Below are 13,163 nucleotides of genomic sequence, written 5' to 3' on the forward strand. Positions count from 1 at the left end.
AGTAGATGGATGACACCATCCAACAGATAATGGATCCGGGTTGCAAGAGGCGTGTCAGTTATGTTTGTGCGCCATTTCTATGGATGTTCTATTGTGAGCACTTCGATCTCAGTGTCATATCCTGCCGTCTATCTCCCTTTCGAGTTGTCATCGCCACTATGAAGGGGGATGAGTTCGAAGAAAAAGAATTCGAAGTCTATAAGAGTAAGCGTTGGCTCCAAGACCCTAGGCACAAGAACTTCAGAATGAGCGAGATTAACATGAAGCTGGCCTCTCTTGATGGGATTGTTTGGAGGTCATATATTGAAGCTGTTCACCACGCTATGCCATTTTGTGTCGAGATGCTTGTTCCCGAGGGTGGTGACCAGCAATGCATGGTGGACATTGAAAGCCTTACCACAGTTGTAGCACGACTGGTGACATGGCCAGGTGTGGTGGTGTATCTTGATCGTACTGGCTGTAGGTATGTAGCGCTCACTCAGACCCTCAGAGAATACCAAACATCAAGATTAACACCACAAAAGTGCACATGAGTAGTTCACAACCAATCCCCACAACAAGATGAACCCACGACACACCGACAACCTTGCGATAAACTCGCAATATGTATCACAATAATCACAATAAACTTGTAGTTCATCGGGTCAAGTTAGCGTCAGAACCCAAAGAAACCATAGCCGAACCCTTCTAAGAGCCCTAAGCCCACCCAAACATGCGATGAACTCACAGCCCGCGAACTTGCCCATGACCTAGGGCAGGATGAACCCAGGCCGAGCCCATGGTGAGGCCTGCATATGCCTAGAGACACATGGAACCCATGACAGCTAAGGATGCAGCGAGTCGCCACATGAAGCCAACTAAGCATCGCCTGTCAAACGGTGACATCACCGATGCCATGCGAGATTAATGCGCAAAAAGGAAGTAGCACACGTGAGTAATGAGGGACTTTAAGGATAAGGAAAGCCAATCCTTGAAAGGATTCTCATGAGACACGTGGCGAAACCCCAGTAGCGCACTATATAATTGATAGCGAATCAAATATCCCCTTTCTCGATACGTCATCAAACGCCCTTATCCCCTACCTTTTAGGGTCTCGGGATTCCCCCATAAATAGAGGTCCTCATATTGGGGGGGCATCCAATCCTAAGCATTTGTCACCCAATACTCCTGAGTATGCCCTAACTCTTCGATTTTGCATCCTTAATCTAGAGACCATCATTTCCCTGCTCACGAGCCTTCCTCTGTCTTTCAAAGAGACCGCTCCTCACACAAGCCTTACCCCACCTACACTGGCGAAGCGCAATTGGCTACATACCGTTAGGGGTGTCAATTGGACTGGATTTGGTCCAATCTAGTCCAGTCTAATGTGAGCCCATTACAAATGGAACTGGTCCAATCCAATCCAATGAATATTTTGGACCATTTTGGACTGGTCTAGAAACTGTCCAATCTGTTCAAATTCTTGTTAATTTAGATTGGTTTCAACTCAAACTTGGTCCATTGACACCTATGTTCTTATCTTATCAATGGACCAATATTGGTTTAATCCAATATAAATTCATTATGGATGGACCAGGTCCAATCCAATATATCATATTGGTCCATCCAGTCCATCCAAATTCAATATGTCTTATTAGTCCGTCCAATCCATCCAAATGAATTTTGGACGGATTGGATGGACCAATATGATATATTGGATTGGACCTGGTTCGTCCATATTGAATTTATATTGGATAAAACCAGGTCCATTGATAAAGATAAGAACATAGGTGTCAATGGACCAGGTTTGAGTTGAAACCAATCTAAATTAACAGGAATTTGAGCAGATTGGACAGTTTGGACGGAGTCCAACCCAAAACAAGTCCGTTGACACCCCTACATACCGTCCAGATAAGGTGATGCGCCAGTTTGGCTACGACGATATTGGCAGGCAGTTTTTGAGGTCTCCCAGCGAGGACGTGTTCTGGGTTCGTTGCCATGACCTCGCTTTTCCCAGTTGTGCGAGGTTCCCCATGGTAGGATTTAGGAGGGTGCCAGATTGTAAGTCCCTCAATTTTTCTTATCTCTGTTCGCTATTTGGGGGATTTCAGGAGCTTGTAAGGAAGAACTCCCATCCTCGACATGTGTTGGCTCCCCCGGTAGGTCATGCTGCTAATCAAGGGGATATTCCGTCTGCAACTGTATCCATTCAGTAGAGAAGGTGGGGGCGAAGTGTGGAAGGAAGCACAGCTTTTGAGCAAGCAGAAAGCAGTCATCCTCCCATTGTGAAAAGGCCGAGGTCTACAAGGGTGCGCTGCGCCGGTCACGGAATCGACCGAGTTAACTATGGTGGCGCCCTCTGCTAAGGTAACTTGCATCCGCTTCTTGAGTGGGCGGATGAAAAGGATGGCTCCTCATCGACCAAAACGTGTTCCTACATTGTGAAAAAAATTTCCTTTGCATGCATTGCTGTTGGTGGGAATGTCTGAATCGTGTTTGTTTTATTATCATTACAGTCCGTGGGGAGTGACAGTGACCCGCCAGCAGTGGAAGTCCCGGCAGCCCATAGCTGACATGTTTGTAGTCTTTTGTGCTAAAGCGCGTTGAAGTCGATGGCGCTCAACCCAGTGCGGAGACTTCAGGGGTCCCCAGTCTGTTCGAGAGGTAAGCGTAGGTTTGTTAGTTTTTACTATAATGCTATTCTGTCGCGTTTGGGTTCGTTGTACTGACTATTTGTGTTCTGCTTCATCGCAAGCACATCTTCATACAGGTCTTTAGCTACGAGGAGCTGAGCAATATCCTCTAGGGTCTGATTGCAAATAAAAGGTATTTCCATTTTTAATGGAATTTTGTGACTCTGTGAGACAGTGTGTACACCTACTCAGGATCTAGGTTTATAAGCGACCATCGTCGCAAATCTTTTGTGTTGGTGTTCTGAATCGTATGTATTCCTGAGTTTGGGAATTCGTTGTGATTGTTGAAATGTGATACGTGCATGCATGCAGCAGCCGAAGACCCGGTCAAAGTGGATAGCAGCAGAAGACCCGGTCATGTTAGCTCTTAGTTGGGATAAGCCTTATCCATTCAGTTTTAATTCTGTTAGAATAGAGTCTTCAATTCTGCTCCTAGATAAGTGCATTTTGTTTCCTAGATAAGTGCATTAGATAAGTCTTCAATTTCTGTTCCTAGATAAGTGCATTCTGTTTCCTAGATAAGTGCATTCTGTTTTTTTGTTGATAAGCTCCTAAGATTAAGGGGCAGTAGTTCCTATTTCTACTCCCAGTTTGTAGCACCATAAGACTATAAATATAGCCTGAATGAATGGAGTTGGCATTGGCTTTTCTACAAACAAACTCTCTCTCTCTCTCTCTTCTCCTTATTCTAGATCCTTCTCCCTCTTGTTAGATAACTTGAGCGTATCATTGGTATCAGAGCCGGTTCGACCATGGACACCCGTGGAAAGACGAATGCGGAGTTCCACAATGAGGTCAATGAAACCTTAGCACGACATGAGTCGAGCTTCGACCAAATGAACACTGTCTTGCAAGCAGTGTTAACTGAACTCCAAGCCCTTCGAGCCTCACGAACCACTCCCAATACCACTCCCGAGACCAACCCCTTCGCCCATGAAGAATCCTCACAGCCCCATACTTCCCGTTCAAGCTCCACCCATGACCACCCTCATCAACACGTCAAGCTGTCATTCCCAAAATTTAATGGGGATGATCCGAGCGGTTGGATTTACAAGGCGGAGCAGTATTTTGAATTTCAAATATTGTTCCGGACCAACAGGTGTAGCTAGCTTCCTTCCATTTGGAAGGCATCGCCTTATAGTGGCACAGGTGGTTGACCAAGCATCACGGACCGCTCACATGGGAAGAACTCTCCAAAGCGGTGTTACAACGGTTCGGCCCCACCGACTACGAGGACCCATAAGAGGCATTAACCCGCCTAAAGCAAACCACCACTGTGACGGCTTATCAAGAAGCCTTCGAGAGTCTCTCTCACCAAGTTGACGGCCTGCCCGAGAGCTTTCTCATTGGCTGTTTCATTGCAGGACTTCGTGATGACGTTCGTTTAGATGTGAAGATCAAGCAGCCTCAAACTTTGATAGAGGCGATTGGAGTGGCCCGGTTAATTGAGGAACGAAATCACTTACAGCGGAGAGCTAGCCAACCGATTCGATCCCCATCAACCATGACAACCCAGAAGGCGTCGCCCAACCCCATGGCCGGTGTACTTGGGCCTCCACCAAGCTCGCGCGCGAACCAGGTTTCCAGTGCTCCTTCCTCAACATTCCGGTGACTCACCAACCAGGAGGCGTGAGAACGTCGTGAGAAGGGGCTGTGTTACTACTATGATGAGAAGTTCACCTCCGGCCACCGTTGTGCACGTCCACAACTGTTCATGATTGAGGATCCGGAACCGGCGGACGCGGAGACTGTCGAATCAGAGGAGGAAAACCAAGAAGCCATCCCTGAAATCTCCTTCCACGCTATTGCAGGAGCTGAGCACCCGCAAACCATACGTGTTCTTGGGAAACTGAAAAACAAGAACGTGACCGTATTAATTGATGGCGGCAGCACCCACAACTTCATTGACCAAGCCATCGTCTCCAAGCTCGGGTTGCCAGTGAACCGAGACAAGAAATTTCAAGTTATGGTGGCCAACCGTGAAAAGATCGAGTGTATGGGGCAGTGCCGATCTCTCACCCTCGCCATTCAAGGACACCCCGTTACCGCTGACTATTATGTTTTTCCCGTCGCAGCATGCCAGTTGGTGTTGGGAGTACAGTGGCTAGAGACGCTTGGACCCGTCGAGATGGATTACAAACAACTAACCTTGACGTTCAAAAAGGAGGGACTCTCTTGCACCTTCCAAGGATTGGGACGAGCCAGCATCGAAGCCTTAACCAACAAGGAATGCAATGAGTTACAAGGTACGGGATTTTTTTTTCAAATAGTTCCTTCACATAGCAGCGGCCAACCAGGTTTTCTTCCACCCGAGATGGACCACCTTCTCACTGAATTTTCCCATGTGTTTGAGCCGCCCACAAGCCTGCCTCCTAAACGACCACATGACCACCAGATTGCACTGCTTCCCGACAAAGGACCGGTGAGTGTGAGGCCATATCGATACCCGTATTACTAGAAGACCGAAATAGAGAAGATGGTGAAGGAGCTTTTGCAGACATGGCTGATGAGACCAAGCAATAGCCCATTCTCATCGCCGGTTTTTCTAGTGAAGAAGGCTGATGGAGCTTGGTGGTTTTGCGTGGATTACCGAGCACTGAACGAAATCACTATTAAAAACAAGTATCCCATTCCCGTGATTGATGAATTATTAGATGAGCTCTACGGCACCAAATTTTACTCCAAACTAGATCTACGGTCGGGATACCATCAGATTCGAGTGCAAGAAGAAGACGTTCCTAAAACGGCTTTCCGAACACATGAAGGGCATTACGAGTTCTTAGTGATGCCGTTCGGCTTGACGAATGCACCTGCAACTTTTCAAAGCCTCATGAACGACCTCTTCCGCCCATACCTCCGGAAATTTATTTTGGTCTTCTTCGACGACATTCTGGTTTATTCTAAATCATGGGAAGACCACCTATCTCATTTGAGAGTTGTTCTAACTGTATTATCCTCTAACAAATTATTTGCAAAAATGTCAAAATGTCAAATTGGGGTTTCGCAGGTCGAGTACTTGGGTCATGTGATTTCAGAACAAGGCGTGTCCATTGATCCAGCCAAAATACAAGCTGTTCTCGCATGGCCTACACCGACATCAGCAAAGGGGGTCCGTGGCTTCCTCGGGTTAGCAGGATATTACCGGAAGTTCATCCGCGACTTCGGAAGCATTGCAGCTCCCTTAACCCAACTGTTGACCAAAAGGGGATTTCAATGGAACGAGGCAGCAGAGCTGGCCTTTCAGCAATTGAAGAAGGCACTCACTTCACCGCCAATCCTACGTCTACCAGATTTCTCCCAACGGTTTGTGATTGAATGCGATGCGAGTGGAACCGGGATTGGCGCCATCCTCATCCAGCAAAACCGACCGGTGGCCTACTTCAGTGAAGCATTGAAAGGTTCAGCTTTGGCATTATCCACCTATGAGAAGGAGATGTTAGCTATTGTCAAAGCCGTTAAGAAATGGCGCCCATATCTGCTTGGGAAACCATTCACAGTCCGCACCGACCAAAAAAGTCTTAAATATTTACTCGAGCAGAGGATAACCACGCCGGCACAAACGCGGTGGCTGCCAAAGATACTGGGCTACGGCTATGAGATCGAGTATAAAAAAGGGGCTGAGAACCAAGGTGCGGATTCCTTGTCACGTATGGCTGAATTTCAGTTTCTTTCCATCTCTATACCACACGCTAACTGGTGGCCGACGCTACAAGAAGAGGTCAAACAAGACACCTTTTATGGGGAATTGATGAAAACGCGACCCTCCCACAAGTTGCTTCAACGGGATGGGGTATGGTTCAAGGGGGACAAGATTTATTTGAGCCCCACCTCCACCTTGATTTCAAAGGTGGTGGCGGACTGCCACTCATCCCCTGTAGGGGGACACTTTGGGTTTCATAAGACCCTCTCTCGCATCAAGCACAGCTTCCTTTGGCCCCACATGCGTCGGACGGTGAAGGAGTTCTTGCAACAATGTGACGTATGTCAGTGCTTCAAAACAGATTGCATGAGACCAACGAGATTGCTTCAGCCATTACCAATTCCTACTCAAATGTGGACAGACATCTCCATGGACTTCATCGAAGGATTGCCTTCCTCCAATGGGTACACGGTTATCATGGTAATTGTGGATCGGTTGACAAAATATGCCCACTTCATTCCCTTAAAACACCCATTCACTGCCACCACAGTTGCGAAGGCATTTGTTGCCAACGTTGTCCGCCTACACGGAGTACCAACATCCATTGTTAGCGACCGTGACAAGGTATTCATCAGCTCATTCTGGCAGACACTTTTTCAGATGCATGGGGCAAAATTGTGTATGAGCTCCAGTTACCACCCCCAAACCGATGGGCAAACCGAAGTTGTTAACCGGATGTTGGAGCAATATCTGCGGTGCTTTGCAGGTGACCAGCCGCGAAAATGGGTAGAGTGGGTTCCTTGGGCAGAATACAGCTACAACACCTCCACTCACTCTTCCACCAAAATGACACCCTTCGAAGCAGTCTACGGAATCCCACCCCCTAGTCTCCTGACCTATGTACCGGGTACAGCTCGAGTAGGGGCAGTTGACGAATACTTGCGTGACCGGGACATCATCCTACGCGAGCTACAACATAACCTCCAGGTAGCCCGGAACCGGATGAAATGTCAAGTGGACCAGCACCGACGAGAAGTTTCGTTCGTAGCAGGTGACTTCGTGTATGTGAAGCTACAGCCTTACCGGCAGACCTCGGTGGCGTTTCGGCGTTCCATGAAGCTCGCCCCACGTTATTTTGGGCCGTACCCAATCATTGAGAAGATTGGTCCAGTAGCCTACCGCTTAGCCTTGCCCCCCGGCTCTCAAATCCACAATGTGTTTCATGTCAGTTTGCTGCGGAAGCACTTGAGACCCATCACCCCTACTTCCACTCAGCTTCCTCCAATCTCGGATACTTCGACCATCCTACCCCAACCAGAAGCAATCCTGGATCGCCGTATTATTCACAAGGGCAAATACCGCCCAAAATCCGAAGTCTTGGTCAAATGGATTGGGGCACCAGCTGAGGATGCAACCTGGGAGAATGAATGGCGCTTCAGAAAAGCTTATCCCGACTTCCTTGCGGACAAGGGTCCTTTAGGGGGGAGGAGAATGATACGTGCATGCATGCAGCAGCCGAAGACCCGGTCAAAGTGGATAGCAGCAGAAGACCCGGTCATGTTAGCTCTTAGTTGGGATAAGCCTTATCCATTCAGTTTTAATTCTGTTAGAATAGATAAGTCTTCAATTCTGCTCCTAGATAAGAGCATTCTGTTTCCTAGATAAGTGCATTAGATAAGTCTTCAATTTCTGTTCCTAGATAAGTGCATTCTGTTTCCTAGATAAGTGCATTCTGTTTTTTTGTTGATAAGCTCCTAAGATTAAGGGGCAGTAGTTCCTATTTCTACTCCCAATTTGTAGCACCATAAGGCTATAAATATAACCTGAATGAATGCAGTTGGCATTGGCTTTTCTACAAACAAACTCTCTCTCTCTCTCTTCTCCTTATTCTAGATCTTTCTCCCTCTTGTTAGATAACTTGAGTGTATCAAAATGGTGTGAGGAAGTTCTGAGAGTTGTGTGTTTTTCAACTTTTTGTTGCAAACGCGAATGGATGTGGACATGAGTACTGTTTAAAAATTAATCCCGGACTGATAGATAAAGGACCAACTCCCAAAATATGTTATATGTATGTTAACATCGGGCCCCGCCATCCTGAAAATCGAAAACATTATCGCGTCGTACATATCGAGATATGTTAGATGAGATTCTGAGTTGTAGGTCTAGCACAATTACCATGGTGAGAGTATTCAGAATTAGAATTGCAATGTATTATCGCGAATCGTGTCAACTGCAATTGATTGTTTCTTTGCGAACCTCCATCGTGAACAAGCACCTACTAAACTACAATAAGGTTAGGTCAATATAATGAAAACATCTTAATATGCACCTAAGGATGAAAATTAGACTTCTCCACGTGGAAGTACTTCTTCCCAAGACAAATATCATTGTGCCTAAGTCCCTGCATTGGTGTTATGATCGGTGCTCGAGGCTGAGCCCTTTATTATTTGATGTCGCTGAAGCGTCCTTTGGGACTTACTAAGGTGTGCAAGTGCTCCTTAGTTTGGGGTTCAGCGCAAGTGTTAAATCGTTGTTAAGAAACAGGTAATTACTTGCGTCAGCCTTATGTTTGAAGGCACTTCGTAGGTTGTTAGGTAATATTGGATTTAATCGATTTCAAACATTGAAATTGGGTACCCGTCAATTTTTGTCGTTCTTCCAAAGTCCGAGATACTACCAGTTGCGAAGGAGTTGTCCCAAGCAATGTTGTGTACATAAGTAGATAATTATCATGTCATAGAAAGATAAGTTTTTCCTATAGAGATTTTGATGAAGGAAGATTTGGCCCGAATTCACAGTTATGCAATACGTGGCAAAAGTAACAACTCGGCACAAAAGCACGCCTAAGGCGCGAGCACCAAAGGGAGAAACAACGGTCCGAACTCCCTACTAGGGGTCCGAACTCCCTACTAGGGGCCCGAACTCACCCTTGGCCCCAAACCAGACAGTAATCCGAACTGGCCTGCCTTATAACAATTCGGGATACACCTCGCCGAACTGACATGCTTTATAACAGTTCGGGATACACCTCGCCGAACTGGCCTGCTTTATAACAATTCGGGATACACCTCGCCGAACTGACATGCCCTATAGCAATACAGGACATACCTCCGAACTCAAGACTTCGCTTCGCTCACCACATCGCCCTCAAGGCACCAAAACCAAACAAATCGTACTATGCCTAACATCGAGGAAGTCCGTACCCAAGGGCGGCGCACCTAATTGACTTGGGATCTGACGCTTGACGGTCACACTCCAAACGGCCACCTGCCATCGCCTTCTAACACCGCCATCTCCAGTTAGAGAGATGGTTCCAACAAAAGGCAGTGACGGTTCTGTCCCAGCAGAAAAGACGACACCCGAACTGACAAATGCAAGGGTAATCATACCCGACCTGACAAGGGCTTTGGAGTGAGTGCGCGAAGTGATTATAGAAGGCCCCCTACCCCCAACAACAAGGTATGTGAACTTTGTGCCATCTAGTCTATACTTTGCCTTTGAGAGAATACTAACTTGAGCTTCGGAGTTATCTCACCGGGTTCCCCCCAGAGTTCCCTCATCTTTCCCGTTTCAGGCTCCCCGTCGCTCTAGCTCAGAGGCGAAATCGTTGACAGCTAAGACCGACCGAATTGCGCTCCATCAATTGGCGCCATCTATGGGAAAGCTTCTAAAAGCCTCCCTCTAAATCTCTCTTACCTACCCTTCTTTCAAAAACTCCCACACCCATGGCCTCCTCCAACAGTGTCGGATGTGGAACAGAAATAGTCACTACCGGAGAGCAACTCCATGTTCTAGCAGTGTGCATTGGGCAGTTCACCATCCCTCTTTCAGTGGATGGGATCCCCAGTTTGAATGTGCCACAAGCAGTGGTGCCCCTGAACCCTCCTTCGTTGAACATCCATCTTCCACTCCCCACTGAAACGAACTTCGCGGAACCAACTGCTGTCCCACTGGCAACCCGCCAGAACCAACTGGATGATCTAATGCAATGCATGCAGGCAATGCAGGCCCAAATGCAACAATTCCAGTAGCACCAACTCCAGCAACACCAAGTACTGCACCACCTCTCCCAACACCATTATCAGCAATAGTTCTTCCAGCTACCCTTAAACCAGCCACTGCTCCCCCCCGGCACCCTGTTTTGAAGCTGGTCAAGGCCTCCCCTGAAGGTGGACGACCTCACCAAGGAGAAGCTTCCCGACCCCAGAACCCCCCAAATAGCCAGGTCTCATTCCCAGGCCGAAAGCAAAGAAAGATCACCCTACCTCGCAGCTCGCGGGTGGGTCAGGAACCTCGCCCACAAAGTCACCTCGGCGCTCTAGGCACGAGTTCCCACTCACGGAGAACCGATTCAGCGCCTTAGCAGTAGGCCAGCATTCCGGGCCCATCGAGCTCGGCAACACAGAGGCCAGCAGCACCAGCACCAGGCCCACTCCAAGAAGGCGCCGGCGAAGTCGTCGAACTACTACCCGTTTCTTACCCGAGCTCAGAGGCAAGGAAGAGACGAGCTCGGGCGAGGTAAAAACCGTCCCAATTCTCTCAGTTCCTTCCCCCTGTCAATGGAACTTCTGGCAGTCCCCTTGCCCAGAGACTTCAAACTTCCATCTATGGACAAGTATGATGGGTCCTTTGACACCAACGACCACGTCGATGCATTCCAGTCGCAAATGCACCTCGCTAGGGCCAGCGAGTCATGCATGTGCGTGGCCTTCACCACCACCTTCAGAGGGGTGGTCCGCACCTGGTACCGGAACCTAGCTTCCGGGTCATTAAGAAGCTGGGCACAGTTCGTGTAGATCTTCACCGCCCACTTTGTTACTAGCAAAAGGTGCCCCAGAATCGAGGAAAGTATCTTCAGGGTAATCCAAAGAGAGGGAGAACCCATCCGGAGCTACATCAAGCGGTTCAATGAAGCATGCTTGCAGATCCCTCGGTTAGACCCCGCGGTACAGCTCGCTACGGCCAAAAGAGGGGTGATGCACAAAGAATTCAAATGGCACATGGTGACCAGCCAACTAGCAACCGTAGCCGACTTCCTCAAGCTTGCGGACAAGTTTATGAGAACAGAGGAAGAGATCAACCAGAGAGCCGAAGACGGGGTTGAAAAAAGAAAAAGAGAAGGCGAGCCCTCCAACCCCGGCGACAAAAGAAGCCAGAACCGAGAGGCAAAGCCAAGCCAGCCGTCCCGAGCTCCCTTAGCAGTTCAGACGGATTACACGCCGCTGAACACAAGGCGGACTGAGATCTTGATGAGGATCAAGGATGCCCCCTACGTAAAGTGGCCACCTCGCCTAAAGAGCAACCCAAACGAAAGAGACAAAAATCTATACTGTAGTTTTCATAAAGATCACGGTCATAGTACCGAGCAATGTAATAATCTCTGCGACGAGATAGAGGGACTCATCTGTCGCGGGTACTTGAGAAATTTTGTACATTATGAGAATAGTAATAAAGCAGGTCGGCAAGGGGAACATGGGAAGGATGTACCCAAGTCGAGCAGCAGACCGACCGAAGCCTTGCAGCGACCTCCCCCAGAAGAGAGGCCAGTCCGGGGAACCATCCACGTGATAGTGGGCAGTTTGGTGGTGGCAGGATGCACTTCCGCAGTAGCACGGACATCAGTTCGCAAAGCAGCCCGAGAGAAGCAGAACCCTCCCAAGAGGCCGAAGACAGAAGAATCGATCTTTTTTACGAAAGACGACGCGCGAGGTGTTCACTACCCCCACGACGACGTGCTTGTTATAAAGCAAAGGATCAACGACTTTGAAGTTCGACGCGTACTTGTGGATTCAGGCAGTTCGGCGGTCATCCTATTCAAATCGGCGTTCAACCAATTACAGTTGCAGAAAAGCGAGTTGAAACCCGCGCACACTCCTCTAGTGGGCTTCAGCGGAGAGGAAGTCAGGCCCCTAGGGAAAATAATAGTACCTGTGGAAGTTGGCACATGGCCATGCACGGTAAGACTCAACCACGATTTCTTGGTGGTCACGACCTCCTCCCCATACAACGCCATAATAGGGCGACCAATTACGCATATTCTGCATGCAGTGGTCTCCACCTATATTATTTGGCAATGAAGTTCCCCACGGACTTCGGTGTGGGGGTAGCACGGGGCGACCAACTTGAGTCCCGCAAATGCTATGTTGCTGCCCTAAAGGGAAAAACCAAGGTAGCCGACGACCTCGAACTAGAGCGGCCTGCGGAGTAGGGCGAGGAACGAGCTTCACCCACTGAGGAAACAATTGCAGTCCCGACCTCGGCTACAGATTCGGTGTGAACACTACAGATCTGTGCTTCTGTCAAGGACCCTTTGCGAACTGAACTGGTGAGTTTCTTACTTCAAAATTTAGATATTTTTGCATGGTCCGCGACGGATATGCCCGGTATTGACCCTGGCCTTATAACTCACAAACTTAACACTGACCCTGTAGTCAGACCCATTAGACAAAAGAAACTCAACTTAGCCCTGGAGCACTAGAGGGCAGTCGACGAAGAAGTCGAAAAGCTCCTCGCAATGGACTTCATAAGGGAAGTTCATTACCCGAGCTGGGTAGCCAAACCAGTGCTGGTGAAAAAAGCTAATGGCAAGTGGCGCATGTGTGTCGACTACACCGACCTAAACCAAGCTTGCCCAAAAGACTGCTTCCCCCTGCCCCGAATTGACCGCCTAGTGGACGCGACCTCGGGACATGAGCTGCTAAGCTTCCTAGACGCATACTCAGGCTACAACCAAATCAAGATGGACCAGTCCGATGAAGAAAAAACCAGCTTCATTACCGAGTTTGGCCTGTACTGTTACAAGGTCATGCCCTTCAGGCTAAAGAATGCTGGGGCGACCTTTCAAAGACTTG

At 48.4% G+C, this 13,163-nt stretch overlaps 1 protein-coding gene and 1 long non-coding RNA gene across 2 annotated transcripts; both read left to right on the forward strand.

Annotated features, from left to right (window-relative positions):
* The first annotated feature begins 2,042 nt into the window (after window positions 1-2,042).
* On the forward strand, window positions 2,043-2,826 carry LOC148866228 (uncharacterized). The gene is made up of 3 exons (XR_016109291.1): window positions 2,043-2,346; window positions 2,496-2,643; window positions 2,735-2,826. It is a non-coding gene; the product is annotated as an uncharacterized LOC148866228 (long non-coding RNA).
* Window positions 2,827-4,386: 1,560 nt separating this feature from the next.
* Window positions 4,387-5,130, forward strand: LOC148866229 (uncharacterized). Its single transcript, XM_088976423.1, has one exon. It carries the CDS (start codon window positions 4,387-4,389, stop codon window positions 5,128-5,130), a length of 744 nt encoding a protein of 247 aa, XP_088832549.1.
* Window positions 5,131-13,163: the final 8,033 nt, after the last annotated feature.

This window comes from Nelumbo lutea, chromosome 3, assembly GCF_056320005.1.
Source record: "Nelumbo lutea isolate HS-2025 chromosome 3, American lotus-T2T, whole genome shotgun sequence".
Classification (NCBI taxonomy): domain Eukaryota; kingdom Viridiplantae; phylum Streptophyta; class Magnoliopsida; order Proteales; family Nelumbonaceae; genus Nelumbo; species Nelumbo lutea.

Excerpts from the sequence above, each read along its gene's own strand:
- LOC148866229 (XM_088976423.1), top strand. The coding sequence starts at position 4,387 with ATGATTGAGGATCCGGAACCGGCGGACGCGGAGACTGTCGAATCAGAG.